The 27,362-nt window shown below is 37.0% G+C and overlaps 1 protein-coding gene and 1 non-coding gene across 4 annotated transcripts in view; both read right to left on the bottom strand.

Moving 5' to 3' along the window:
* Positions 1 to 27,038, bottom strand: part of ADNP2 (ADNP homeobox 2) — a 58,014-nt gene extending 30,976 nt beyond the window's left edge. The window contains exons 1-3 of one of the 3 annotated variants that reach the window (XM_069095030.1): positions 26,433 to 26,767; positions 20,743 to 20,849; positions 16,916 to 17,033 (exon numbers count right to left, since the gene is read on the bottom strand). In XM_069095030.1, coding sequence (XP_068951131.1) covers positions 16,916 to 17,023 — 108 coding nt within the window. In that variant the 5' untranslated portion in view covers positions 17,024 to 17,033; positions 20,743 to 20,849; positions 26,433 to 26,767. The other 2 variants (XM_069095029.1, XM_069095028.1) reach the window with 2 other exon arrangements.
* On the bottom strand, positions 14,100 to 14,269 carry LOC138166562 (U1 spliceosomal RNA). Its single transcript, XR_011169634.1, has one exon. It is a non-coding gene; the product is annotated as a U1 spliceosomal RNA (small nuclear RNA).
* Positions 27,039 to 27,362: the final 324 nt, after the last annotated feature.

Here is a 27,362-nt window from a genome sequence, read left to right as displayed (position 1 = left end):
TCCCAGGTTAATAGATGGTGGCCAAGAGGATTTTATACATATTATATAAAATCTAGGAAGTGGACAACAGAGATGACATTGACGGCAATTTTACTCAGAAAACCAACTTAATTGCTTCAATGAGAAAATGAGAAAAGCCCAGAAAGTACCTTTACAGAAAATTTGATTTATGATATTTAGTATTCAGAGATGGTGACCAAGAGGATTATCTGCAAAAATATAAAATATTCAAATTAACAGAACAATAAATTGAATGAAGCACTTATTAAAAGCTTAATATGTTTAAAACATGGCTAAACATTGGAGAAACAAATTTCAAAGTAAGACAGCCCCTGTTCTTAAGAGCAGGGTCTGTGGCACAGGTAGGAAGTGCACTCAAATGAGCCTAATTTTGTTGCTCCGTCATTCAGTTGTGTCTGACTCTATGTGACCCCATGGACTTGGTACGTGGAGTTTTCTTGGCAAAGATACTGGAGTGGTATGCCATTTCCTTCTCTAGTGGATTAAGGCAAACATATGTTAAGTGACTTGCCCAAGTCGTATAGCTATTAAGTGTCTGAGGCCACTGAATTCAGGTCTTTTAGACTCTAGGCCCAACACTAGCCACTGAGCTACTTATCGGCCTCTTAACAGGAATCAGGTAAGGTTACTTGAGGATAATTCTTGTTCTGATTGCATCCCTCTATTGTGGCCTGGGATAAACCATTTGGTAGTTTGGAAACCTCTATTTAGCTAGACCCTTTCATTTGAACTGTCCTTCATTCAAAGTTGTACTTGTTTAATTGTGTACATGTACTGTCCCCTCAGAGAGGAGCTTGTTCTATTTTTTTTTAATCCTCATATGCCCAGGACCAAGCACAGTGCCTTGAGCATAGGATATGTACAGAGTATGGACCAACTCTAAGATGATGAAACTTTTGAGCCAATCTGGGCCATATTAGGATCCAATTTTCATTCAGTGAAAGAACATAGTGCAGAAAAAACAGACCTGCAAAAGCAAAACACACATTAACACTTCATAACTTCTCAGGTAAGCAGCCATTTTCCCAGGCACCGAGCAGTCAATTCCTTGTAGTATAAACAGAACCCAAGACTGTACCAGTGACACATTTTGATTAACCTCAAAATGAACCCAGGAACCATTCATTTTGTGTGGCTAGAAACAGTAACCTGAGGAAAGACTTGACAGTACGGAAATTTCACATTTACATGCTGTCTAGAAACAGAGATGAACTCATCAAAGGACACCTCAGAGCCATAAGTGGGTTCAGCTTTAAAAATGGACTAGATGACTTTAAATGGTATGGATAAAGTCCCATGTCAAAAATGTCAATGTTATACTGTTTGATTATACTATTATTTCTCACTAAGCAGCAAAAAAATGGAAACATGCCAAAAACATGGGAACCTTACATTGCCACAATTCTTTCTCAACTTGAGCCTAGTCCACATCCCTAAAGTCAGAGGTTGGATAACTAGGTTGAAAATAATAAACTCAAATGGTATTAATCAACTTCAACAGTAAGGTGGTCTTGAACAGGATGGCCCGCAAGCAAAAACTTAGTACGAAACCTCTCTTATTAAGATGTGAGCATAAACGGAAATGTCGGCCTGAGGTGAATAAGAAATATACTTGAGGAGCTTAGCTTAATTATAGGAATGAAAGGTCTCTCTGGCCACAAAGCAGCTACATGAGTGTGTGATGTTAGAAATACCCAAGGAACAAGGAGAGCCAAGGTGGAATTTCACCTAGTAGTATCTGTGTTATTAGTACCTCACAAGGGCCAGAGCAGGAACAAGTTGTACTGGCAGATTTCAGAATTTTAACGATAAAAGTCAGAGTCAAAAAGGTAAGAAGAACAGAAGAGAGAGGCAGGAACTTAACTAACAGACATGCCCTGAAACTATGAAGGGTCTAGGGCCAGATGGAAATATCTAGCAATGATAAAAACACTGTAGTAGGCTAGAACCTAAACAAGGTGGTTATAAACTGGATCTGCAGGCAAAAAACTATACAACTGCACAAAAGGTCATAAAAGGGGTGAATTAAATTAAACAATTAATTTTTTTTTATCAGAAAGTTCAGTTAAGTATATAGCCAAGAGACTACGCAAATGGATAAGAACCAGAACAACCTACTCAATGAAGATTGCAAAAAGGCAACAAGACTTTCCTCTTAATTTAAAATGGTAAAGTTTGTGGTGCAGTGAATAGAGCACTGGCCCTGGAGTCAGGAGGACCTGAGCTCAAATCCGACCTCAGAGAGTTGACACACTTACTAGCCATGTGACCTTGGGCAAGTCACTTAACCCCAATTGCCCTCCAAAAAGCAAAAAAAATAAAATGGTAAAGTTTAAACCCATGAGAAACAACATAATCTAAAAATATGTGCATATATGTAAAAAACAGCACTGTCAAAGCATTGTCAACAGTACAAGCATCAAGTACAAACAATGGAAAAGTTTCAATACCATCCAGTGATGAAGTTAAGTCACAACATCTTGGGCCTTAGTTTCCTCGTCTATAAAATTAGGAGGTTGGACTAGATGGGGAAAGAAAGGGAACAAAGTATTTATTAAGTCCCTCCTATGTGCCAGGCACTGAAAATATCTCATTTCATCTCCAGCATCCCTTCTAGCTCTACCATGATTCTATGTTTTAAAGGACCACAGATAAGGATAAAAGTAACACATGTTTAAATATTTTAAACAAATAAGATGATTGGACTACCTGAAAGTAGTGACAAAAAAAGAGCCTAGACATCATCTTTCAAGAAATTAGCAAGGAAAACTGCTCTGATATTCTGAAAACCAGAGGGTAGAACAGAAATAGAAAGAATCCATCAATCATCTCCTGAAAGAGATCCCGAAATGAAAACTGCCAAGAATATTTTAGCCAAATTCCAGAGTTCCCAGGTCAAGAAGAAAATACTGCAAGCAGCCAGAAAGAAACAATTCAACTATGGTGGAGTTACAGACAGGATAACACAGCTTCTACATTAAAGGGCCAGAGGATTTGGAATATGATATTACAAAGGGCAAAGGAACTAGGATTATAACCAAGAATTACCTACTCAGAAAAACTGAATATAATCCTTCAGAGTAAAAAATGAATATTCAATGAGATGGAGGACTTTCAAGCACTCTGGATGAAAAGACCAGAGCTGAATAGAAAATCTGACTTTCAAATACAAGACTCAAGAGAAGCATAAAAAGATAAACAGGAAAGGGAAATCATAAGGGACTTAATAAGGTTAAACTGTTTACATTCCTACATAGGAAGACTGTATTTGTAACTCAGAAGACTTTTCTCACTATTAGGGTAGTTAGAAGGAGTATATATAGACAGAGGGCACAGGTGTAAGTTGAATATAAAGGAGGAAATCTAAAAAATAAAATTAAGGTGTAAAAGAGGATTGTACTAGGAGGAAGGGAATGGGAGAGGGAGAATGGAATAATTTATCTCACAGAAAAGAGGTAAGGAAAAGCTTTTACAGTGAAGGGGAAAAGGTAGGGGAGGTGAGGGAGAGGAGTAAACTTTATTCTCATCAGAATTGGCTCAAAAAGGGAATATCATACATACTCAATCAGGTACAGAAATCTATCTTACTCTACAGGAAAGGGATAAGAAAAGGGGCAAGGAGCATGATAGAGGAGAGGGCAGATTGGGGGAGGGGTCAGTAAGAAGCAAAAACGCTTTTAAGGGATAAGGTGATAGGAGGAAATGGAACAGGATAAATGGAGACAGGGAATAGGAGGAAGGGAAATACAGTCAGCAATAGTAACTGAAAAAAAATTTGAAGCAAGTCTCTCTGATAAAGGCCCCATTTCTCAAAAAAAAAAAAAAAGTAATAGGATATAAAATAAATCCACATAAATCATCAGCATTTCTATATATCACTAACAAAAACATTAGAAGAAAAGATAGTAAGAGATACTCCATATAAAACAACTATATAGAGAGCATATAGGAATGCTGGAACACTTATTCATTGTCAGTGGAGCTGTGAAGCCATTCAGAAGAGCAATTTGGAACTATGCCCAAAGAGCTATAAAAATGTGCATACCCTTTGACCCAGCAATACCACTTCTAGGGCTGTATCCCAAAGAGATCATAAAAATGGGAAAAGGACACACATGTACATAAATATTGATAGCAGTTCTTTTTGTGGTGGTCAAGAACTGGAAATTGAGAGGATGTCCATCAATTGGGAAATAGCTAAACAAGTTGTGGAATATGAATGTAAAGGAATGTATTGTGCTATAAGAAATGAAGAACAGGTGGACTTCAGAGAAACCTGGAAAGAATTATATGGACTGATGCTAAGTGAGGGGAGCAGAACCAGGAGAACATTGTACACAGTAAAAGCCACAGTGTGTGAAGACTGATTTTGATAGACTTAGCCCTTTCTCATCAATGCAGGGGCCTAAAGCAATTCCAAAGAACACATGATGGAAAATGCCAGTCATATCCAGAAAAAAAAACAACTATGGAGTCAGAATGCAGAACGAAACAGACTATTTTCTTTTTTGTTTTGTTTTTCTTTCTCATGGTTTTTCCCATTTGTTATAATTCTTCTATGCAACATGACTAATGTGAAAATGTGTTTAATAGGAATGTATGTGTAGAACCCATATCAGATTGCAAACTATCTTGAAAAAAGGTGGAGGGAAAAAGGGGGAGAAAATTTAAAACTGAGGCAAGTGATTGATGAAAACTAAAAATTAATAATTTAATTAAAAAAAAAACACAACAAACCACATGCTTTTATACTGTTAACAGTATAAAAGACCTCATAGTAAACCTACCAAAAACAAATCAGGAAGTACATGAACATAATCATAAAACACTTTTTATACAAATAAAGTCAGATTTAAATCACTGGAGAAATATTAATTATTCATGGGTAGGCAGAGCCAATATAATAAAAATGACAATTTTATCTAAACTAATCTAACTTATTGAATGCCATCCCAATTAAAGTACAAAAAAGTTACTTTACTGAGTAAGAATAAGTAATAACAAAATTCATTTGGAAGAACAAAATGTCAAGAAGGAATTAATGAAAAAAATTTAAAGGAAGGTTTAGTAGTACCAGACCTCAAACTATTATTATAAGGTAGTAATTATCAAAACTCTGGTACTAGATAAGAAATAGAAAGGTAGATCAGTGAACAGAACATTCACACAATACACAGTAGCAAATAATCATAGTAACTTTGTGTTTGACAAATGTAAAGATTTAAATTTTTGGACTAAAAATTCATTATTTGGTAAAAATTGTTGGGAAAGCTGGAAAGCAGTTTGGGTATAAAAGAAATTGGGTAAAAACCAGTATCTTATACCATTTACCAAGATAAAGTCAAAATGGATACATGACCTGATATAAAGGGAAATACCGTAAGAAAATTACAAAAACATGGAACATGTTACCTATAAGAATTATGGATAGAAGAATTTGACTAAACAAGAGATCAAGAGCATCGTGAGATGTAAAATGAATAATTCTGATTACAATAAATTAAAAAGGTTTGTACAAATAAAGGCAAGGTAGCCACGATTAGACTGAAAACAGAAAACTGGAAGAAAATTTTTATAGTTTCTCAGATAAAGGTCTCATATTTCAATATATGGAGAACTTTATCAAATTTATAAGATTACGAGTCATTTTCTAATTGATAAATGGTCAAAGGATATGACAGGCAGTTTTTTGATGAAGAAATCAGAACTATAGTCATATGAAAAAAACGTTCTAAATTACTACGATCAGAGAAAAGCAAAGAAGAACTAAAATAAGTGATTGAGGGGATGATCTAATAAAGGATTATCATGGGCAAAAAATTCTGTAAAAGCTAGCAATGTGGACACCATAATCGACAAAGTAAATTATATTTTGCTAAAATAAAGGACCAATTTCAGCAAAGTTACTGAGTTAATAATGATATCGAGGATTTAAGACTGGATAATAGGCCAGTTATTATACAGTTGGAGGAAGGGATAGATAAGAGATGCAAACCATGTGCTTCACTGGTTCCAATATAATGTCAAGAGATCCAGAAATTCCCCAGTATTATACTACTTTCTAGAGATTTACAGGAAAATTTGAACAAAAAAAGTGGTAAAGGATTAAAAGACTTGGATGACTTGGGACCTAGACCACTGGAGGGAGCACCTACATCAATAAAGGTCGCAGGCTATTAAGTATTAAGGTATAGAATGCCAATTCAGGAATAATCCTCTATTAACCTTAAAAAGTCTACTTCAATTAGGCATTTCTTATCACACCAATATGCCAAGGAGGTAGCATCAGGAATATGCTAGTATTTAAAAAGCTGTCACTCACAAATGGTTTTGGCTTGTTTTGTTTGCCCCACCCCTAGAAGATCTGGAATGGCAAGGAATCTTTGCAGCAAACTTCCAATACAAGTGTAACACAAAAGCAAAAAGGAATTGAAATTACACCAAAAACCATTCCTCAATAAATAAGTGGTCAACACATCAACAATTTTCAAATTGTTGAACATATGAAAAAATATTCAAAATTACAAATCAATGTTAAAGAGCAGGAGTCTCACTTAAGAGATGTTGTAAAGGTAAAAATGAAAAAAATTTATTATTATTCATACCTTTTTAAACACTACTAGGTTATACCCCAAGAAAGTTAGTGACGAAAAAAAATGTCACAAAATTTTCATAGTAGTACTTTAAAAACTACCTTTAAAAAGCTTAAAAAACGTCTGCAATCCATGTAAAAAGGGGACTCTTAACAAACTTTGGAACTGCAGAATCCATAAAATGACACAGAGAAGCTAACCTCCTGCTGAGGACAACCTGGCAGGCCGGCAGGAATCATCCAGCACAATGCTCTGGGAGCCGAGCCCAGCCCCCTGCCAGGGCACGCCTGACCAGTTGCCCGCCGCAGGGACTCCAGAACAGCAGCAGCTGTGGCCGTTTCCAGATTTATCAACACATAGATGCAAAGGACAAAGTGAGAGGTCAGTGCAGTCTGGACTTTTAGACCCAGTAAGTAGGAGTTCGTGGCTTTTGTCCCCGGGGCGAGAAGCCCCTGAGACACCAGCGCAGCCAGCCAGCAGCCACGTTGCAGCTTCAGCTCCTGGCCTGCAGAGTGCAGGGAGACCAAGCACCAGTCTGAGAGGTAATCGCTCTTGCTTTAACTTTCTTGGATCTGGATTACAGTCTAGGGTGGAGGTCCTGGGGTGTGCGTCCAGCTTGCCAGAGTGTGTGGAGACCTCAGAGAGGGCACCCATCTAATACCTCCGGCAGCTGAGAAAACCCCAGTGTTTGGGACGAAAGCTCCCCTGTCTGGTGGCAGAGTCCTACTGTGGCAAAAAGCCCAGGGGTCAAGTGACTGAGGGGCGACATGACCAGGCAAAGAAAAAAAAGCAGACAGAAGATTCCAACATTAGACTTCTATTTGGGGGACAAAAAGGAGCAAAGCATGGAAGAGGAGGAAGACAGTGAAGTCAGAACTCCTGCACCAAAAGCTTCCAAGGAAAATACAAGCTGGTTACAGGCCATAAAGGACTTTAAGAAGCAGATAAGAGAAGTGGAGGAAAAATTGGGAAGAGAAATGAGAACAATGCAAGAAAATTACGAAATGAGAGTCAACAGCCTGACTGAGGAAAATACTTACTTAAAAAATAGACTATCTCAAATGGCAAAAGAGTCTCAAAACGGCAATGAGGAGAAGAATGCCTTAAAAAGCTGAATTTGCCAGATGGAAAAAGAATCTCAAAAGCTCAATGAGGAGAATCATTGCTTCAGAATTAGATTGGAGCAAATGGAAGCTAGTGACTTTATGAGAAATCAAGATGCTGTTAAACAGATCCAAACAAATGAAAGAATAGAAGACAGTGTGAAATATCTCACTGGAAAAACCACTGACTTGGAAAATAGATCCAGGAGAGATAATTTAAAAATTATGGGACTACCTGAAAGCCATGATCAAAGAAAGAACCTAGAAATCATCCTCCAAGAAATTCTCAAGGAAAACTACCCTGATGTTTTAGAACCAGAGGGCAAAATAGAGGTTGAAAGAATCCACCGATCACCTCCTGAAAAAGATCCCAAAAAGAAAACTCCTAGGAATATTACAGCCAGGTTCCAAAATTCCCAGATCAAGGAGAGAATATTACAAGCAGCCAGGAAGAAACAATTTGAATATTGTGGAAACACAATCAGGATAACTCAGGATCTGGAAGCTTCTACACTGAGGGATCGAAGGGCTTGAAATATGATATTCCGGAGGGCAAAGAAGCTGGGATTAAAACCAAGAGTCACCTACCCAGCAAAACTGAGTATCATGTTTCAGGGGGAAATATGGTCATTCAGTGGAATAGAGGACTTCAAGCATTCTTGCTGAAAAAAAAAAAAACAACCCAGAGTTGAATAGAAAATTTGACATTCAGATACAAGAAGCAAGAGAAGCATGAGAAGGTAAACAGGGAAAAGAAAAGAAATCATAAGGAACTTATCAAAGTCGAACTATAAACATTCCTACATGGAAAAACAATAATTGTAACTGATGAAACTTTTCTCAGTAGTTGAAGGGAATGAATATATATATGTGTATACACACACACACACACACACACATAAGGGGTGGCCAGGTGGCTCAGCGAGTAAGATCACCTGCTCCAGTGTCGGGATGACCTGGGGATCAAATCTGGGCTTAGATACTTAGCACCACACCCAGAAATAACTGGCCGTGTAACCTTGAGCAAGTTACTTAACCCCGATTGTTAAAAAAAAAAAAAAAAAAAAGAAATATATATATATATGTCTATATATGAGGGTATATGGGCATATGAATACATATATAAACCCATTCACATATGTTTACAGATACACATAGAGGGCACAGGACCAATTTAACAGGAAGGGATGATACTTAAAAGGTGAGATTTAGAGGTGAGAGAGGAATATAATGAGAGGAGATGGGGAGAGACAGAATGGGGTAAACTATCTCATATAGAAGAAGCAAGGGAAAAAGGTTACAATGGAGCGGAAGAATAGGAAGGCAAAAGGGAATGGGTCAACCTTATTCCCATTGAATTTGGCTTGAGAAGGGAATGAAATACACACTAAATAGGGTATCTCACCCTCCAGGAGCGGGGGAGGGAGGAGGGGATGAGAGGGGGAATGATGGAAGGGAGGGCAGGCTGGGGGGGGAAGGAAGTTGGAAGCATCCATTTTTGAAAAGGGACAGGATCAAAGCAGAGAATAGAACAAGTGGGAGGTGGGATGGGAGGGAGGGAAATATAGTCAGTCTTTTACAATATATCTGCTATGTTTTGCATTAGCCACACATGTACAACCTATACTGAACTGCTTATCTTCTCAGTAAGGGTGGGTGACAAGGGAGGAAGGGAATGAATCTGGAATTCAAAGTTTTAAAATCAAATATTCAAATATATATATAATACACACACACACACACACACACACTATTATTAATACTATTTTACATGTAATTGGGAAATAAGATATACAGGCACTGAGGCATAGAGATCCACTGGAAAAGTCAAAAGGGGTATGGGAGAAAATATGGGAGACAGCAGATTGGAGGAAGGGATATCCTGACTGCTATTTTGGGGTGGTGGGTAGGGGAAAAACGGGGAGAAAATTTTTAACTCAAAATTTGGCAGAAATGAATGATGTAAATCAGAAGTTAAAAAAGCATTTGTAAAAAGAAGCTTAAAAAACTAACTAGAAAATGGCTGAAAAATTTGTGGTATATGAATGTAATGGAATATTACTGAACTCATAAGGAATTTCAAAAATAAGAATCAGAGAACTATGGTAATATTTTATGAACTGATATTGGGTCAAAGAACAATAAGCCCAATAACAATAATGTAAATGAAGATATCACCAAAAGGCAAGTGAATTCAGGTCAAATATACTAGCCAATCTTCATTCCAGATGAGCAAGTAAAGCATACTCCCCTTCTGCTAAGAAATACTAAATCTAAGAGTCAAATGTAACACGTACGGCAAATCATAATCATAAGTTAAAGGGTTATGCTTACATGCTTTTTATGAGAAGGAACTATGGAGGGAGGACTTGTTTATTGGGAAGTGACGTATCAAAACAAAATGTATTCCTGAAAGATACGCAAACAAAATATATGCCCAATAATTGGAGAATAACTGAGTGAATTGTGGCATATGAACATAGTGGATTATTACTGTGCATTAGAAAAAACAAATATGAAAAATCAAACTAACACAGAAAGATCTGAGCAAAATGATACATGTGAGAAAGCAGAGACCAAAGAACAACACACTCAAGGATCGCAATAAGGTAAATCAAGTCAAGACTAAGCAACAACCAAAATGTGGTAGAACGTAATCAGTGCATGGAAGCAGTTCAACAAAGAGAAAAGAGACTGCAGGATGGAAAAAAGGGAGTGAGAAAAGGGTTCATAGGAGAGATGGCACTAAAATTCAGTCTTGAAGAAATGGAACGATTTCATCAAGCAGAGGTGCATAATGTCCCTTCCAGACATGGGTAATGATGCCCTACTTGAATAGGAGGTAGGAGATCAAAGAACAGAAAGTAGTCCACAAAGTTCCCATTAAAGGAAATAGTAGATTTGAGGGCAGGGTGGAAGGGAAAGAGATATGATGGTAGTTTGCTAGTATTTAAAAAACTGTCACTCCAAGGGTTTAGACTTGTTTCGTTTGCCCCACCTCATACCTTCCATAAGGTAGAACTAGGTAAAGGTTACAGAGAAGTAGATTTAGACTTGCTGTTAAAACTTACAAATTTAAGGCTATTAAAAACTGCAACTGGCTGCCTGCCTCAGGAGGTAGTGAGTTTTCATTTACTAGAGATCTTTAAAGAAAGACTGAATGGTTACTTTTCTACTTTTTATTTTTGGTAGATGATTATTTATCAAGTCAAGTATGGGTTGGACTAATTGATTTCTGGGATTTCTTCCAACTCTGACATTCTGAATTAACTACACCAAGAGAAATGGCAAATATGAAGAATTTTTTAAAATATAAGATTTATTATATATGTATGGAGTAAAAAAAAAGCAGACCCAAAAGAAATATAAACATCATGACTACAACAAAGTCAATGCACAAAATACTAAAGGATAACAAAACTCAGATTAATTACAATTGACAATGGTTCCAAACTATTAAAGCAAAAATCCTCCTTTTCATAAGAAATCTGTTTTAAACTTTTTTTTAAAAAAAGAACATTTTCCTAATAAACAAAGTAGGACAGAAACAAAGAGGCTTATTATATGAAAACATAAATTTCTATTATATCCTCCTTACTTTTAAAAAACATTTAATATTAATTCACTATTACCTTCAAAGCTCTCCACTGCTTACTGATGTTTTCTTCTTAATTTCCTTCTCTTATTCTCTATGCATTTTAAAAAATGCTTCAGGGGCGGCCAGGTAGCACAGCGAGTAAGAGCACTGGCTCCAGTGTTGAGAAGACTTGGAGATCGAATCCCGGGATCAGACACTTAGCACCCACCCAGAAATAACTGGCCGTGTAACCTTGAGCAAGTTACATAACCCCTATTGCTTTAAAAAAAAAAATGCTTCACTCTTCCTTCTCTTTTTTTTGGCGACACCACCATTAGTCTCCTATTTACTCACAAATCTCACTCACAATTGAAAAAAAGAAAACCAAAATCCTTGTAACCAAAAACCAGTCACCAAAGCAAATTTACACACTGGAAATGTCAAAAAAGAAATTTCTTATTTTGCATCTCTCTTGTCAGGAGATGGGTAGCATGCTTCAATCACTGGTCCCAGAATGAGTATCTTGCTGCACTGCAGGCCAAGTTACTATCAGATGCTACATAAACCAATGAGCACCAATTCCTGATTTTCTCCAGCTCCATTTAAAAACAAATGAACAGGCACTAATGCATTGCTGGTGGAGTTGTGAACTAATCCAATCATTCTGGAAAGTAATCTGGAATTATGCCCAAAGGGCTATAAATAATTTTATACCTTTTGACCCAGCAATACCACTTCTAGGGTTGTATCCCAAAGAGATCATAGAAGTGGGAAAAAGACTCATATGTACATAAATATTTATAGCAGCTCTTTTTGTGGTAGCAAAGAATTGGAAATTAAGGGGGTGCCCATCAATTGGGGAATGGCTGAACAAGTTGTGTTATATGCATGTTATGGAATACTATTGTGCAATAAGAAACGAGGAGCAGATGGACTTCATATTCACCTGGAAAGGCTTATACGATCTGATGCAGTGAGAAGAGTAGAGCCATGAGGAATTTGTACACAATTACAGACACAACGTATGTGATGACCAACTTTGATAAACTGGACTCTTCTCAGCAATCCAGAGTCATATGTCAATCCCAAAAGACTCATGATGGAGAGATATGTTTACATCCAGAGAAAAGCAGTTTGAACCCAGATCGAGGCAAACTACCTGCCCTTTTTCTTTTTCTTCTTTGGTTTTGTTTCCTCTTTCCCATTCTTCATCCCATCTGATAAAATCCTTCTCTATAACCTGACTAATGCCTAATGTGAAAGTATTTGCAGATACTATACTTGATTGTATGCCTCCATTGGGGGGGGGGGCGGAGAGGGACAGAAAAATTGAAACTCAAGCAATTATGGTAATGAATCTTGTAAACTAAAATTAAACAAATTAATAAAGACCAAAAAAAAACAAACAAATAGGAATAAAGGAGGCTGAAAGTTGGGATTTAGAAAGATGTGACTGGCTATAGACAAGACAAGGAGGCAAGGGATTCAAGAGTACTGAACAGTGTAAAGCTGAACTGGTTCAACCAAGTGGTCTAGATCAGAACAACCCTTTCTATACCTTAGGAAAGAAATTCAAAACAAAAGAAACAAAAAAGGGCTAAGGACAAACTTCTGGTTAATAACCCACTCCAAACTAGAGAATGACAGTGAAAGGAATACTAGATTGGGAGTCTTGAAAATATGACTTTAAATCATGGCTTTGCCACTTATTGCTTGCAAGATCTTGGACAACTATGACCTCTAAGCCTCAGTTATCTCTATGCATTTAAAAAAATGTTTCAGACTCTTCCTTCTCTTTTTTTTTTTGGCGACACCACCACTACTCTCCTATTTAGCTAAAATAAAGGACCAATTTCAGCAAAGTTACTGAGTTAATTATGGTATTGAGGATTTAAGACTGGATAATAGGCCAGTTATATAGTTGGAGGAAGGGATAGATAAGAGATGCAATTCATGTTTCACTGGTTCCCACATAATGTCAAGAGATCCAGAAGAAATTCCCCAGTATTATACTGTAAAAAATGAGAGGTTGGGGCAGCTAGGTGGCGCAGTGAATAGAGCAACGGCCCGGAATCAGGGAAGACCTGAGTTCAAATCTAATCTCAGTCACTTAACACAAAAGCTAGCCAAGTGACCTTGGGCAAGTCACTTAACCCTAAATCGCCCTTCCTTTCCCCTCCAAAAAGCAAAAAAGAAAGGTTAAAAAAAGAGAGAGGTTAAGACTAAATGAAACCCAAACTCCTTTCCAGTTTTAAACCTATGATCCTTAGAGGAAGGCATACATAATTTATCACTAGACCCATACTCAAAGCATTTAAGGCTTCAACTTTATAGAGCCTGTTTAATCTTAGTAAAGCTTGCAAAAAAAAACCAAACCAAGATTAATTCCAAACCATAATGAAAAACCAAGGCAATATGCTAGAAAATTAATTCAAAATTTTAAAATAAAACAGTTCTTAAAAAAATTATTATTATTATCCATATAAACCATTATTATCCATGCGACTGAATTTCTTTTCTTATCCTCTTTTATCAAACTGGTAATGGCAATTTGAGTACTAAAAGAGTCAAAAATCAATAATGTCAAGGAAAGACTAACTGATTTTCTATAAAACTTCTGTAAATTACTTTGTAGCCTTATCTCATTTGATTCCCAACACAATAGAAAAACCGGTGAGGTAACTTATTTTACTAATATCAAAACCATAGCTCAAAGGTTTAGTGATATGCCCATAGTGACAATGCTAGAATTCAAACCTAGGTCTCTCCCTTCTTTTGGTTTTCTTGTTTTTTTTTTTTTTTCAACAGGGGAGAGCACAAACATGCAGTCAGTCCCCCACTATCACAAATTATGCAGTCAGAGTTTTCTGCATTTGGGGAAATCACAGGGGTTAGGCCAGCCAGAGCACAATGGATAATCTCTCCTCAGGGAAACCATCTTCATGATCATGACATCACCCCTACCACATAAGTATCTAGGTCTCTCCTGACTCCAAGTCCTATGTTTTACTATACCAATGAAGGAGAAATAGTATAAAAGACTATCATCAGAGAAATGCACAATTGGAAAATAAAGTTGGTCAGTCATGTAGCAAAAACAAAGAATAGCTGATGGAAAGCTAGCCACTTGCTTTCTTTCACTGGAAGCAAAAAAAAAAATATATCAATAAACTTGCAAGAAACTTCCCTTTCTCCCCCAATTGGCTTATGGTGGAGAATTCATGGACAGAAATGGTAAAAAAACAATAAAAAAGCCTCACAGAATAAAAAGTTGCAGAAAGATTATAATCTGTACTGATAGATATTGGATTGAGATTATAATTATTAAATCTAGGTAAGGGAAAAATTAATTAATGTCTTTAGTTTAACAATTCACCAGCCCCTGTAAACATTATATATGCACATGTGTATAAGATGCACATAAGTACAAAAACATTCTTCTACTGTTAATGGTTAACTTTCTATGGGCTACCTCTATTTCTACCTTATTTGCCAAGAAATATTTCATTCATCTCTATCTGAAGGTCAAATAGGAAACTTTTATGTTGCTTATGCATAAAACATGAACAATTCACAAGTGGGTTTTAAAAAAGGATTTAGAAATATCATTAAAGCATTTCAATATGAACCCACTTCACTACTGCCTCTAAACAGTAGGAATTATTAGACAGATGACACCTCTAACTTCTCTTCAACAAAATCCTCTATCTTTAAAGTCAACACTTGCAATAGTTTCTATAGAACCTATTTTAGATGTCAATATCCATCTTAACATGGAAGTATATACCTCCAACTACAAGTTTTTAAAAATGTCTATGAACAGGAGTCTACACACATATATTTTTCTCATTAAGATCCAGTAGTTGAATTTTTCAAAGTTCAAAGTCAAATTTTTGGGCAATAAAACAAAATTATTTCTACTTAGAGGTTTCCTTTAGGATGCAGATAAATATAAATATTTCCTCAGTCAATATTTTTGGAGCTTTGATCAAAAATCAATTTTGACTATTAATTGTCAATTTATTAATATAATTTGACTACATAATATAAATTATTAATATAATTTGACTATTAATTAATACTCTCTCCTTCATACTACTTTTCTTTACAACATAGATAAAACTGAATCAGAGCCTCTAAGTTGAAAAAACTTACTTCTTAGTCAAATATCATTTTAGACATAAACATAACTAGCTAGAAGGAAACTGAGGATATCAAATCCAACCTGCTTATTAAAAAGATGAGGTAATAGAGACCTGAAGAGATTTAAGTATTGGTCCAAAGTCACTCAAGTGGCAGGCAGATGGGTTGAGAGTCATTTGACTACAAAGACAGTGTGCTCTTGTATTTCAAAGAATACCTAGAACGCACAGAACTATCCTACCCTGGGAGCCATTTCCGAGGGACAAATTCCCATATCCTCTACACCAGTAATATGTAAAGAGCTTTATCCAATGTTAACAGGAGCCTACAAATTGACTCTCCATTCCCTAGGTTAGAGATAGGAACTCGATGTGTAGGTATGGGGGATTTTATTTAGCTAACAATATCATCTAATAATAAAGGCTGAGCTACAAAACACAACTGACAGCAAGTCCCTAGAATGAAGATTTGAAAAATGTCTGTCAAACACAAATATAAGCAGCCAAGATAGTCTAAAGACATTAGGTAATTATTGTTTCTACATTTTTATCAACTATGCCTGAAAAAATTGATTAGAAGGAAATTAGCTGGGGAGGCTAGGTGGTGCAGTGAGTAAAGCACCGGCCCCGGAGTCAGGAGGCCTGAGTTCAGATCCGGCCTCAGACACTTAACACAAAAAAACTAGTCATGTGACCTTGGGCAAGTTACTTAACCCTAACTGCCCTCCAAAAAGGCAAAGAAAAAAAAAAAAGGAAATTAGTTATCAGAGAAAATTTTAATGTGATTTATGTGGAGTAATCACATCCATGACATCACAAATCCTTAAAGTACTAATGACTTAAATTAAGTAATTCCTATTTATTGAGCATGAACTGCATGTAAGCCACTCTAACACTAAGAACAGTCTAGGCATTCAAAAGATTTGGAACTCAATTCTTAAAGTATTTATTAAGTACTAACTACATGCAGGTCTTTGAGATTCTGGAAATATAAAGATAAAAATGACACTGTCCCCATTCTCATAAAGTTAAGTTCATAACACTTAAACTTAAAAAATCAATTTAAGTACCTATCTCTAATATCATTTATGGTTACAAATACTCAAGGCTACTTACAAAGAATTCACTGCTACAACAAAGACAAGTAGCAGTCTAAGTTTAACTTTTCCTTGTTGACTATATGTAAAGAAATAAGACCACAGGGTAAGACTTTATACTAAGAAACTAAATTTAAGATATCAGTTTATTCCACATCTTTTCAAAACCCAATATGAAGATATGTAATACATGTATCATAAATCATAAATTCCCTATAACATGCCTGAGTTATTTTGAATCTTGAAAAATAGAATTAAATAGTTCTTTCTCTTGAGGCAAATAATATCAATAAAGTGAAATCTGCTAAATTTGAAGCTTTAATTTAGTGTGACAAGATTTAAGTCACTTTTATTCAAACTGTAGTTATTTGTTCCCTCTTACCTTTAATAATTCCTTGCAGCTATCAAGGCCAATATCCACAAGAATGCCCTTCACTTTTTTCCGAACCTTCCTAATATTGTCAAGATTTTCAACAGGAATTTGAAACATTGTGACTTTCCTAAAACAAAAGAAAAAAAAATGGGGAAATAATAAGCACATTAATTACTAAGAAATTTTACTTCTCTGCAATTAAAATTTTAAAACATTTCCCCAGCTGCTTATTGAGGTTTATATCTCTTAAAAGATAAATAAAATAAACTTCCATTTGTGGCAATAATATCAAAAGTTATGAGCAGGAAAGATTAACTGGGCATTACCAAAAAATAAAAATAAAAGTAGTATTAAAGAAACTTCTACTTCAAATTCTTATAACCTATTATGAGATCTTACACCATAATGAAGGGTAATGCTTTTTACAATCAGTCTTCAATACAGGTGGACTCTGGATGAATAGGATCCAACCCTCACCAAAAGAACAGTGTGAAGTATAATTAACATTTTGGTATAATATCTGTACTTTGTCTATTCTGAAGTAGAAAAGCTATATATTTATAAGTTTTTAAAACTTAAATTTAAAAAAATGTCATATTGTAGGCATACTACTACACTGTAGATGGAGCTGTGAACTGGTCCAACCATGCTGGAAAGCAATGAATTTATGAATTTTGAAATGTCTACACCCTTTGATTCAAGAGATCCCATTGCTATGCATATAGCCCAAAGAGGTAAAGACAGAAAGATCCCTGATACATCAAAATAATCATAGCAGCACTTTTTGTAGTAGGAAATCACTGATAAAAAAGTAAATGCCCACTGAATATGGAATGAATAAACATGTGACATATGGTTTACAAATATATAAGAAACTATGAATAAGAATTTAAAGAACCTAGGAAGACATATGAACAGATTCAGAATGTAGAGCCAAAATAACAATATACACATTAATTATAACAATATAAGAACAAAAAACAAAACTGCATACTGTTTAAGTTTAAAAGCCAGACTTCATGAAAGAGAATTGTCAAACTACAACTCCCTTCCTTCATTGCAGAAGTGGAGGACTTACAGGTGTGGAAGACTGCATATACCAGAAGTTCTCAAAGTACAGTCTATATATTCTCGGGCCTTCCCCCAAACTATTTCAGGGGAGTACTAGAGATCAAAATTATTTTCATAACAATACTAACACATTATATGCTTCTTAAATTACACCTCTTTTTTTCAACTGTGTGAGACTAGATTTTCTTCATAATTGTAAGTCAAAACAATTTATCACAACAAACTAAATTTTTTAAGTTTCAATTCTAAATAAATGGTAAATATCAATAGATATAACCAGAGGTATGCTGGAGCCAGCCTGAACCAGGATAAAATTTTCAGTGTGAGAATTTATCTCAGAATTCAGTAAACATGACTACTCATGGGTTGATCAATTGTTTTGTTGATTGTCTAAACAATTAGAAAATGTTAATGATTCAAATTAAACTGTGTTAGCTGTAAGTTTTTCTCTCCTCAGGAGAGCTAGATGTTACCAGAACACCCTTGGATATAATTCATATAGACAGTTCTTTGGTGTCCTCAATAACTTTGTAGTGTATAAAAGGGTCCTGAGATCAAAAAGAAGTTTGAGAACTGCTGGCAGATGCTTATACCATCAAACTGTTGATGCACTGGTTATTTTTGCTGAACTTTTGTTTCCTCCCCCTTTAGTCTTTGTTTCCAGGGATGGTTCCTTGGAGAAGAAAGGGAAGGGCATATAGGCTTACCATGTATGTGATATAAACAGACATCAGTAAAAATAATTAAAAAAAATAAATCCAGGTGAAAACTTCTATCATAAACAGAAGCCAAAATCCTCATTTAATACTACCATCCCCTCAAACTATAATCCTCTAATTCTCCTTTCTTCTACAGAAAATTCACAGAAAAAAAGGTGTCTCCACTTATTTTCACTTCCTTTCCTCTTACTAGCTTTAGCTTCTTTAGTCCTGTCAATTTGGCTTCTTATTTTACTCAACTGAAAAAGCTCCACAAAAAGTTACCAATGATCACTGACAACTTTCATCTTTCTTAGCCACTGCAGCATGATATTAATGACCATCCTCTAGAGCCTCTCCTTTCTAGCTGTTTATGACATTTTCTACCTTGGTTCTCACTGTTGCCTTCTCAGTCTCCTCTAATCATCATCCATATAGTGCCACTGTGGATCTCTGCCAAAACTCCACTCCTCAGCACAATTCTCAGCTCTCTACACTCTCAGTGACCTCGTGATTACAGACACAGATAGACATACACACAGAATATGTGTATATCTATATACTACATATAGATACAAAAACACCAACTGATTGCTAGACTTTTAAAATCAGACCATCCCACAGACATCTTATATACTCAGTATGTCCAAAAGAGAACATACTATCTTATTTCTGTCAAAGGGACCTCCATCTTTCTATTTGCCCATATTTCCAATCTCCAAGGCATCTTCAATTGCTTACTCTTCCCTTCATCCAAGCTATTGCCTAGTCATGTTTATTCTACCTATAAAACATCCCTTCTACCTATCTCCTCTGCAATAGTTCTAGCACTCATAATCTCTCACCCGCCAAGGTCTGCTGATTTTATATTTGTAACATTTTTCACAAAAACTTCCTCTCTTCTGACACTGCCACCACTGTAGTACAAGCCCTCATCATTTCAAACCTGGGCTATGCAATAGCCTGCTGGTTGGTATCCCTGCCATAAGTCTCTTCCTCACTCCAGTCAACCCTCCACCCTCAGCTGTCAAAGTGATCTCCTTACACAGATCTGACCATGCTATCTCTCCCCCCACTCAATAATCTCCAGGGATTCCCCATCTCCTCCAGGATCAAATATAAAATCCTGTCTGTCATTCAAGCAATTCATGACTGGTCTCCTCATACCTTACATTACTCTCCCTCCAGCACACTCTGTGTAACACAATGACACTGCCTTCCTGTTCTTTCATCTCCCAACTTTAGGCATTTTCATTGTCTGCCCTGCATGCCTAGAATGTTCTCCCTCTACTTCTCTGCCTCCTGGCTTTCCTCAAGTGTCAGCCAAAATTCCACCTTCCACAGGAAGCCTTTCTGGATCCCTCCCAATCCTAATGGCTTCCCTCAATTGATTATTTCTAACTTAATCCTGAATATTCTTATTCATATACTTGTTGCATACTGTCTTCCCCCACTAGACAGTGAGTTCCTTGAAGGCAGGGACTGTCTTCTATGTTCCTTAGAATCTCCAGTGCCTACTACATAGCAGCACTTAATAAATGACAACTATTACAACAGCTTCCTAACTGGTCTTATGTTAAGACTCTTCCCTCTTCAATTCATTCTCCACTTCAGATATTTCTGAAGGACAGGTCTGACTATATTACTGTTGTGTTCAATAAATTCCAGTGGTTCTCAATTCTCTCTAAATTAAATAAAGACTCCTCTGTTTGGAATATATAGTAGCATTCACAACCTGGCTCCAATCTACCCTTTTAACCTTTTAACACTTTACTTCATGTTGTCTACACTCCATCCACAATGTCCTTCCTGCTGTTCTTCATCTCTAGTCTCTATGCCTTCAGTTTATCTTTTATCTCCCATGTCTAGAATAGTCCATAATCTCTACCTCTCAGGCAAAAGGGAAAAGAATAAGAATGTATATAGTGCCTACTACATGCTAGGCAACATAGCTAAATGCTTCTCCTCTGATCTTTTCCTTAAAACTCAGGTCAAATATCAAATCTTACATAAAGCTTTCCTTATTCCCTAAGCTGCTAATATGTTCCAAAACCCACGCCAAATTACCTTGTATAAAGTTTGTATATATTTATATGTGTACATGTTGTCTCCACAGGAAGAATAGAAGCTCCTTGATAGCAGGAGCAGTCATTTTCTCTTTCTATCCCCAGCACCTGGAACACAGTAAGCACTTGATAAATGCTTGCTGACTGACTGAAAGGAAGTTCATTGAAAGCATAAAGATATGGTAGTGAAAAGACCTTGACTTTGTTCTGTCACTAGTTTAGTTGTATGGCCTTAGGCAAGCAATTTTACTTTCCTCATCTGACAAATCACAACAACCGTCCTACCTCCCTCACAGGTTTATAGTAAGTCCAAAAGCCCAAAAATATACTTGAAAACTCTCTAAAGACTATATATAAATTTAAGGTTAAAATCATACACAAATTCATTAGTAGAAGTTCACTTCAGCTTTTCAAGAAACACCTATTCTACTAAGTACAATAGAACTGTTAACAAGTTTTAGATGACATAGGTTTATATGTGGAACATACTAAAATAATATGGTTTTAACTTTTACAAGTAGAAGCTTTCTAGCCCTAGAGGATTTTCTTAATAGTTACATTCACATAGTGCTTTAAGGTTTACAAAAGTGTTTTGTATTTATTTTGCAAAGTGTTTTACATACATTATGTATTTGATCCTCACACTGACTGTAAGAGGTAGGTTCATTGATTATCCTCATTTTACAGAAGGGGAAACTGAGGCACACATAGGTTAAGTGACTTGTGCTGGGTCACACAAATACTAAAAAATGCTTACCTGGCTATATAAAAACTGCAAAGAATCTTTAAAAATAAACTGAAATAGGGCAGCTAGGTGGTGCAGTAAATAGAGCACCGGTCTGGCCTCAGACACTTAACACTAGCTGTGTGACCTTGGGCAAGTCACTTAACCCCAACTGCCCTCCAAAAAGGGGAAAAAAAAAACCTGAAATAGAAAACTACATATTTTAAGGGCCATTTAAGAATAATTTTCAAGTAGCTTGCTCAAAGGTTCTATTCAATTTAGCAGGTATTTCCCATGAACATGGAGAATAATTAGTAATTTTTAAATATAAATGATTTTTCTTATATTTTCAAATCCTCAGAAAACTAAGAGCAATGGACATAAATAACACCAGAAAAATTTTTTTTAAAGTACATAGTTCCTTTTGTAAAAAAAAAAATAATATATATATATATATACACACATATATTTTATAACTGGATAGGAGGCAATAACAATATCTAGCATTTGTAAAGCTTAAGGTTTACACAAAGTAGTTTAGAAATAATATCTCATTTTAGAAATATATACTTCAATTTTTTTATTTTACAGATTCCATAAAGGTAAAGTGACTTGATCAAGATTACAAATTAAAAAAATGTTCTACAGCTATATAAAGTATGACTAAAAAAGTCAGGAGATCAGCTTTCAAGAGGCATTAACCATAAGTGTTTCCAACTATATCTTATCCAGTTGTAAAGCAAGTGCATTCTCGAACTGCAGATGGGTTAAAATGGGAAAGAAATGCCATTTTACTGGAGCTATGAAAAATATTCAGTATCAACTTAGATTCTATTCAAGCACTCATTAATATGACCTAGCCAATTTGTTAGTAGAATGTTTATATTATTATGCTCACACCTGGGGTTCTTTTCTTGGGAGCTGGATCTGATACACAGCTGATGTTCTTCCCTACCTCTGCTTCCTGGGTTTTAAGACATACAACATCTCATTTATCTTATCAGATTAAGAGCTATTCTACATAGAATTAAATTTTCCAGATACTAATACTTATACTCCGTAAAGCATCTAAACACCACTTTAGCCAATTTATTGATCAAATCTTTCTAAAATATATTTCATAAATTTTCTTTCTTAAAAAGCCTATATACAGAACATAATGTAATCTTTACTTGATGTCTTGGGTTCATTAACATGAACATTAGTAGACTGTCCTATGATATGGTGTCCTTTGAGCCAGGGTATGGAAATGAACAAGGTTGCTTACTAACAATCCCAAACTACTATGCTCCAAATTTTTCTTTCTTCCCTTCTGTCAACTGTCATATTTTGCCCATGGGCATTGCCTCAGTAAACTCTAAGACTATAATTTATAAAGCAGTCAAATCACAGGTACTTTGTATGTATAGGCAGATGATGTGTGTGAGTGCACATGTGCATTCACTGAATGCATGTGTGTGCTGCACTATGGCTTTTGGGTCATCTGATTGGTAGATGGCAAGATAAAAATTCATACAGTATCTGTGTTCTGGACCTAAGGCAGATACTGCCTTTCAAAAATATAAAATCAAACAGGAACAAGATTGGAAAAAAATTAAACCAGTAAAGGCCTGGCAAATCACTTACATACTGAATGAAAACATTTCTCCTACCCATCAACAAAGAGAGGAATTTCTGAAGCAACTTTCAGTATATACCACCCAGAAAATTAACAATTTACCCAACCTTCCTTCACCAATTTCAGGGATTCTTAACCCAGGTTCCACATACTGACTTTTATAATATTTTAATAACTACACAACTGGTTCATAACCTTGTATTTTATTTTTATGCACTTAGAAACATTAGTCTGAGAAGCAGTATACAGGTTTCACCAAATTGCAAAAGAGGTCCATGACACAAAAAAACATTAAGAATTCCTGATCTGGTCGGCTAGGAGGCCCAGTCAATAGAGCATAGGCCCTGGAGTCAGGAAGACCTGAGTTCAAATCCACCCTCAGACAATGGACACACTTACTAGCCATGTGACCTTGGGCAAGTCACTTAACTCCAATTGCCAAGCAAAAAAAAAAAAAAGAATTCCTGATCTAGTGTATATCATCTCCAAATTGCCATCATGATTGAGTAAATTACAAGGCAACTTATCATGAAATACAATGGTCATGAGATGAATGGATAGAGATGAAATGAGATGGAGACCTGTTCTTAGCAGACCCTAAGGGTGCTAAACATATAATTCTAGTCTCCATCATCTCCCAATGTGAAAGATGACACATTAAAAAAAAAGAGGATCATAATGATTTCAATGATTAAATTGATGAATTTATTAAGTAAATATTGCACTGAAATGGAAAAATAAGCACTGGACTGGGAGTCAGAAGAATCATTCAATCCTCACTGTTATTTACTAGATCTTGGTTAAGCCTTAGTATTAAGTATTTCTAGACCTGAGTATCCTAATCTGTTTTTAGAAAAATAAGAGAGGGAAAATATAGGAGTCAAATTGGGGTTATTACCCCAGTTCTCATACTAAAAACTCACATCAAGGAATCCCTCCCTAACAATCAACTTTTATTGTTTTCAGGCACTAATCACACAAGATAATATTAAGATAAAGGTTTTCTACACAATGTCTCCTACGAGCATTCAAAATCTATTTACACTGTACATTCAAATGATTCAATATTCTCTGGACTGTTCTCTAAACATTATAGGTGTTCGATCATAATCAAAACCAGTATTTCAGCAATGAGTTGACAAGAACAAATCATCAATCTGGTAACCACCCTATATAAATTTATCATTAGTTCTCATGTAAATGACCCAAACCAGTAATTTCAGGTAAAAGCACTAACAATACCAGCAAAAATCAAACACTTTTTCCTCACAAGCTTTAACTCTAGTGAAAATCTTCTAGACTGCATGAGGCCTTGAAAGTTCACTTTAGAAGAAAATCATTTCGTAAACCAATCTAAATGATCCGCATAATTATAAGTATTGAGAATTTTGAATACCTATGGAATTGAAGAACTGCAAGGCAACCTGAGAAGTCATTTCCTCAACACAGAAGTGACCAAGTATTTCTCTTACAATAGGGCCCTCCAACCTCCAGTGAAGAGAAATCCAGTCCAGTTCCCACAAGATAAACAGAACTGAATCCCTGCTGTTTATTCTGTGTAACTTGGGCAAGTTTCTTCATCTGTAATACAAGGGGGTTTTCCAGGAAAAAAAAGCTCCCTATCTAGTTTTATATCTTATGAACTCACAGCTGTCAGATCATTAATATACACACCAGAACATGAATCTTACATTTTATATAAAGAAAAAATAACTTGCACTACACAAGGTACAAGGAAAGTACATCTTAACTTCAAATTAAAGTCAGTTTCACACACTTAAATGGTGAAAATTCTAAACAAGTGGAAAAGGCCTTCTGAAAGAACTAACAAGGTAAGATTTCCAAATTTACTCAGAAAATGTTTATTAGAAGAACATTCAGTAACAGAACTTGACTTCCGAAAATAGGGCAATTTAAGTACATTATTTCCTAAATTCAGAACTACCTATACTGCATTATTTTTTTCCTTCAAGAAAACTTTTTCATTCTATTTTTCCAAGAATACCGATAGTGGATAAAGTTTTAAATAAAAATTAACATTCGTTTATGAAGTAAAAAGCATCATTAACAAGTGATATTAAACTGAAATTGACATTTATACTCAAATGCATTTAAAACTAAAAGGCAATGTCTCCTCTAAAACGTGTTTAATATTTGGGTACTTCGGATTACTAATTTCATACTAATGAAATTATATTTTGGGGGCTAGCCGTCGGGGACACTCGACGGGTTTTCCTAAAGTTTCACAGCATGCTTTAAAACACAGTAACAAAGATATGGAAACAAAGGAAAACATTTAAATTCTGTGCAGTTGGAGTAGAAGTGGGAATCGAGATTTTAAAAGTCACTTCATATTTACATAACAAGTACGTTTCGGTATTCACCACAGAAAACAATAACAAAGTGAACCTAGAATTTCATATAGTCCTCGAAGATTTCGGAGTTAACTTTTCTCCTCGGGGGATAGAAAAAAAAAAAAGCAAGCAAATTCAACGAATAAAAAGCGGGAAAGGCGTCTTTAGAACCTCGAACCATCTGAGTCTTCTCAGGGATCGTTTGGAGAGCCAGGACTGAATCCTCTATACCTTGCTATCGCCCATGGTTCCCAGAAGAAATGTTATTATTTGGTATTTATGTCTTGCTCGGCGAGTCCACAACCCCTGCTCCTCGAGTGCAGAGAAACCAAGACGACCGAGGAATGCGGTTTGCCAACTGCACCGCGCCCGGGGCAACACTCAAAAGCCCAGGTGACCCAGGGCATCATTTTTTCCATCTCCCCTTTCCCCTTTCCAACGCCTCCCTGGCCCACGTGACTTCCCCCAAGCCGGACACTGGGGGTTAAGGGCACCGAAGGGAGTGGAACATTCTTGGGCCCCGGGGCCACAAAGCTGCGTGCCGCCCGGCCGCCAGTCTGGAGAACGTCCCCCGGATTGCCCGGTCGTGAGGTCACTATACGGCCACCTCTAGCCCGGGGCAGAAGTGGAGCGCGCTGGAGGAGGCTAGGGGAAAATGCAGCGAACACTAACTTCCCCCCGACTAGGAGGCAATTTACGGGCAGAGGAGATCCCGGCGTGCGGCGGGCAGCTCGCGCCCACCACCGGCGGTCAGACTGTCCCCCGTCCCACCCTGGGCTGGGACGCACCCGCCCGGCCCGTCTCCCCGCCCCCTCCGTCGGGGAGGTAGGAAAGGAGGCGCGCGGGAGGGCCTTGCTCCGACAGAGGCGCGCGCGCGCGACCGGGCGGCGCGTCTGCCTGACTGAGTGTGCGGAGCGCGGCTTTTCTTTCCTCTCAGTGCAGCCTGGTCAGCGGGCGCTACTGCGGGATGCTGCTGGCGACCACACTGTACCTACCGCTCAGCGCTGAAGAGGGAGCTCTTTTCCTCCTCCTCCCGCCGCCGTAGCCGCCTCCTCCTCCTCCGCCCCTCACAATACCATCCAGCCGCCTCCCCTCCTCTTCTCCCTGTCCTCCCCTACTCTTCCCTCCCCTCCCGCAGATGGGCTGCTCTCCTTCCACCCGACCTAACGCCGGGGGGCTGTGCAAGAACCGCAGCGCGGGCGGGACCCTTGGCATCAATGCCCCACGCTTCCCCTGTGCAGGCAGGGACCCCCTCACCGCCTCACCACAAACCCATCCCTATCAGCAATACTGTGTCCCCTCCTCCCTCCACAGACTGAAAGAGAAAATGGCGCTCGATTTACCTCAGGAAATGACGTAGGGCCTCATTTGCATGCCAGTTAAGTTAGCCAATAGGAAATAAGACAGTATTGGGACACCTTGGTTCTTCCATACAGATCACCTTGGGCCCCTGAACTAAAACTGAATGAGAGGTCCAAAAATAAGAGTGAGAAGAAACAACCTGTTTCCTATCTCCCTCTCAAGAAAAAAAAATACCCACTACTCTTCCTAGTGCACTTAGCTTCACTTGTCTGTCACTTAAAGTAGCATTTGTATAAACTCTCGTGAGAGTTTGAGTTGGTGATGACATCATGAGCAGGGGGTGGGGAGATGATGTCATCAACCATGTGATCAATCACATGTTACCACCAGACCATTGCCTCATTTGCATGGAATGGGGGTGGAGCCACAGGACACACTGAAGAAATTAGCTCCACCCCTAACTAAGAGCCAATAGGAAACCACCTGTGAACAGAACCTTGTCTTGCCATTGGAGAATGCAATTTTTGATGACAGAACCTTGAAAAATATTTTTCATATGACATATGTTGGTAGTAAAGTGATTAGGGGTCCCAAGCACTAACTTCTTAATTCATATTCTGACC

This window comes from Petaurus breviceps, unplaced genomic scaffold (genome assembly GCF_028583685.1).
Source record: "Petaurus breviceps papuanus isolate PSGF00001 unplaced genomic scaffold, PetGlider_PUasm1.0 224, whole genome shotgun sequence".
Lineage (NCBI taxonomy): Eukaryota > Metazoa > Chordata > Mammalia > Diprotodontia > Petauridae > Petaurus > Petaurus breviceps.
Note: the sequence above shows the minus strand (reverse complement) of the source record. Positions and strands in the feature narration are given on the sequence as shown.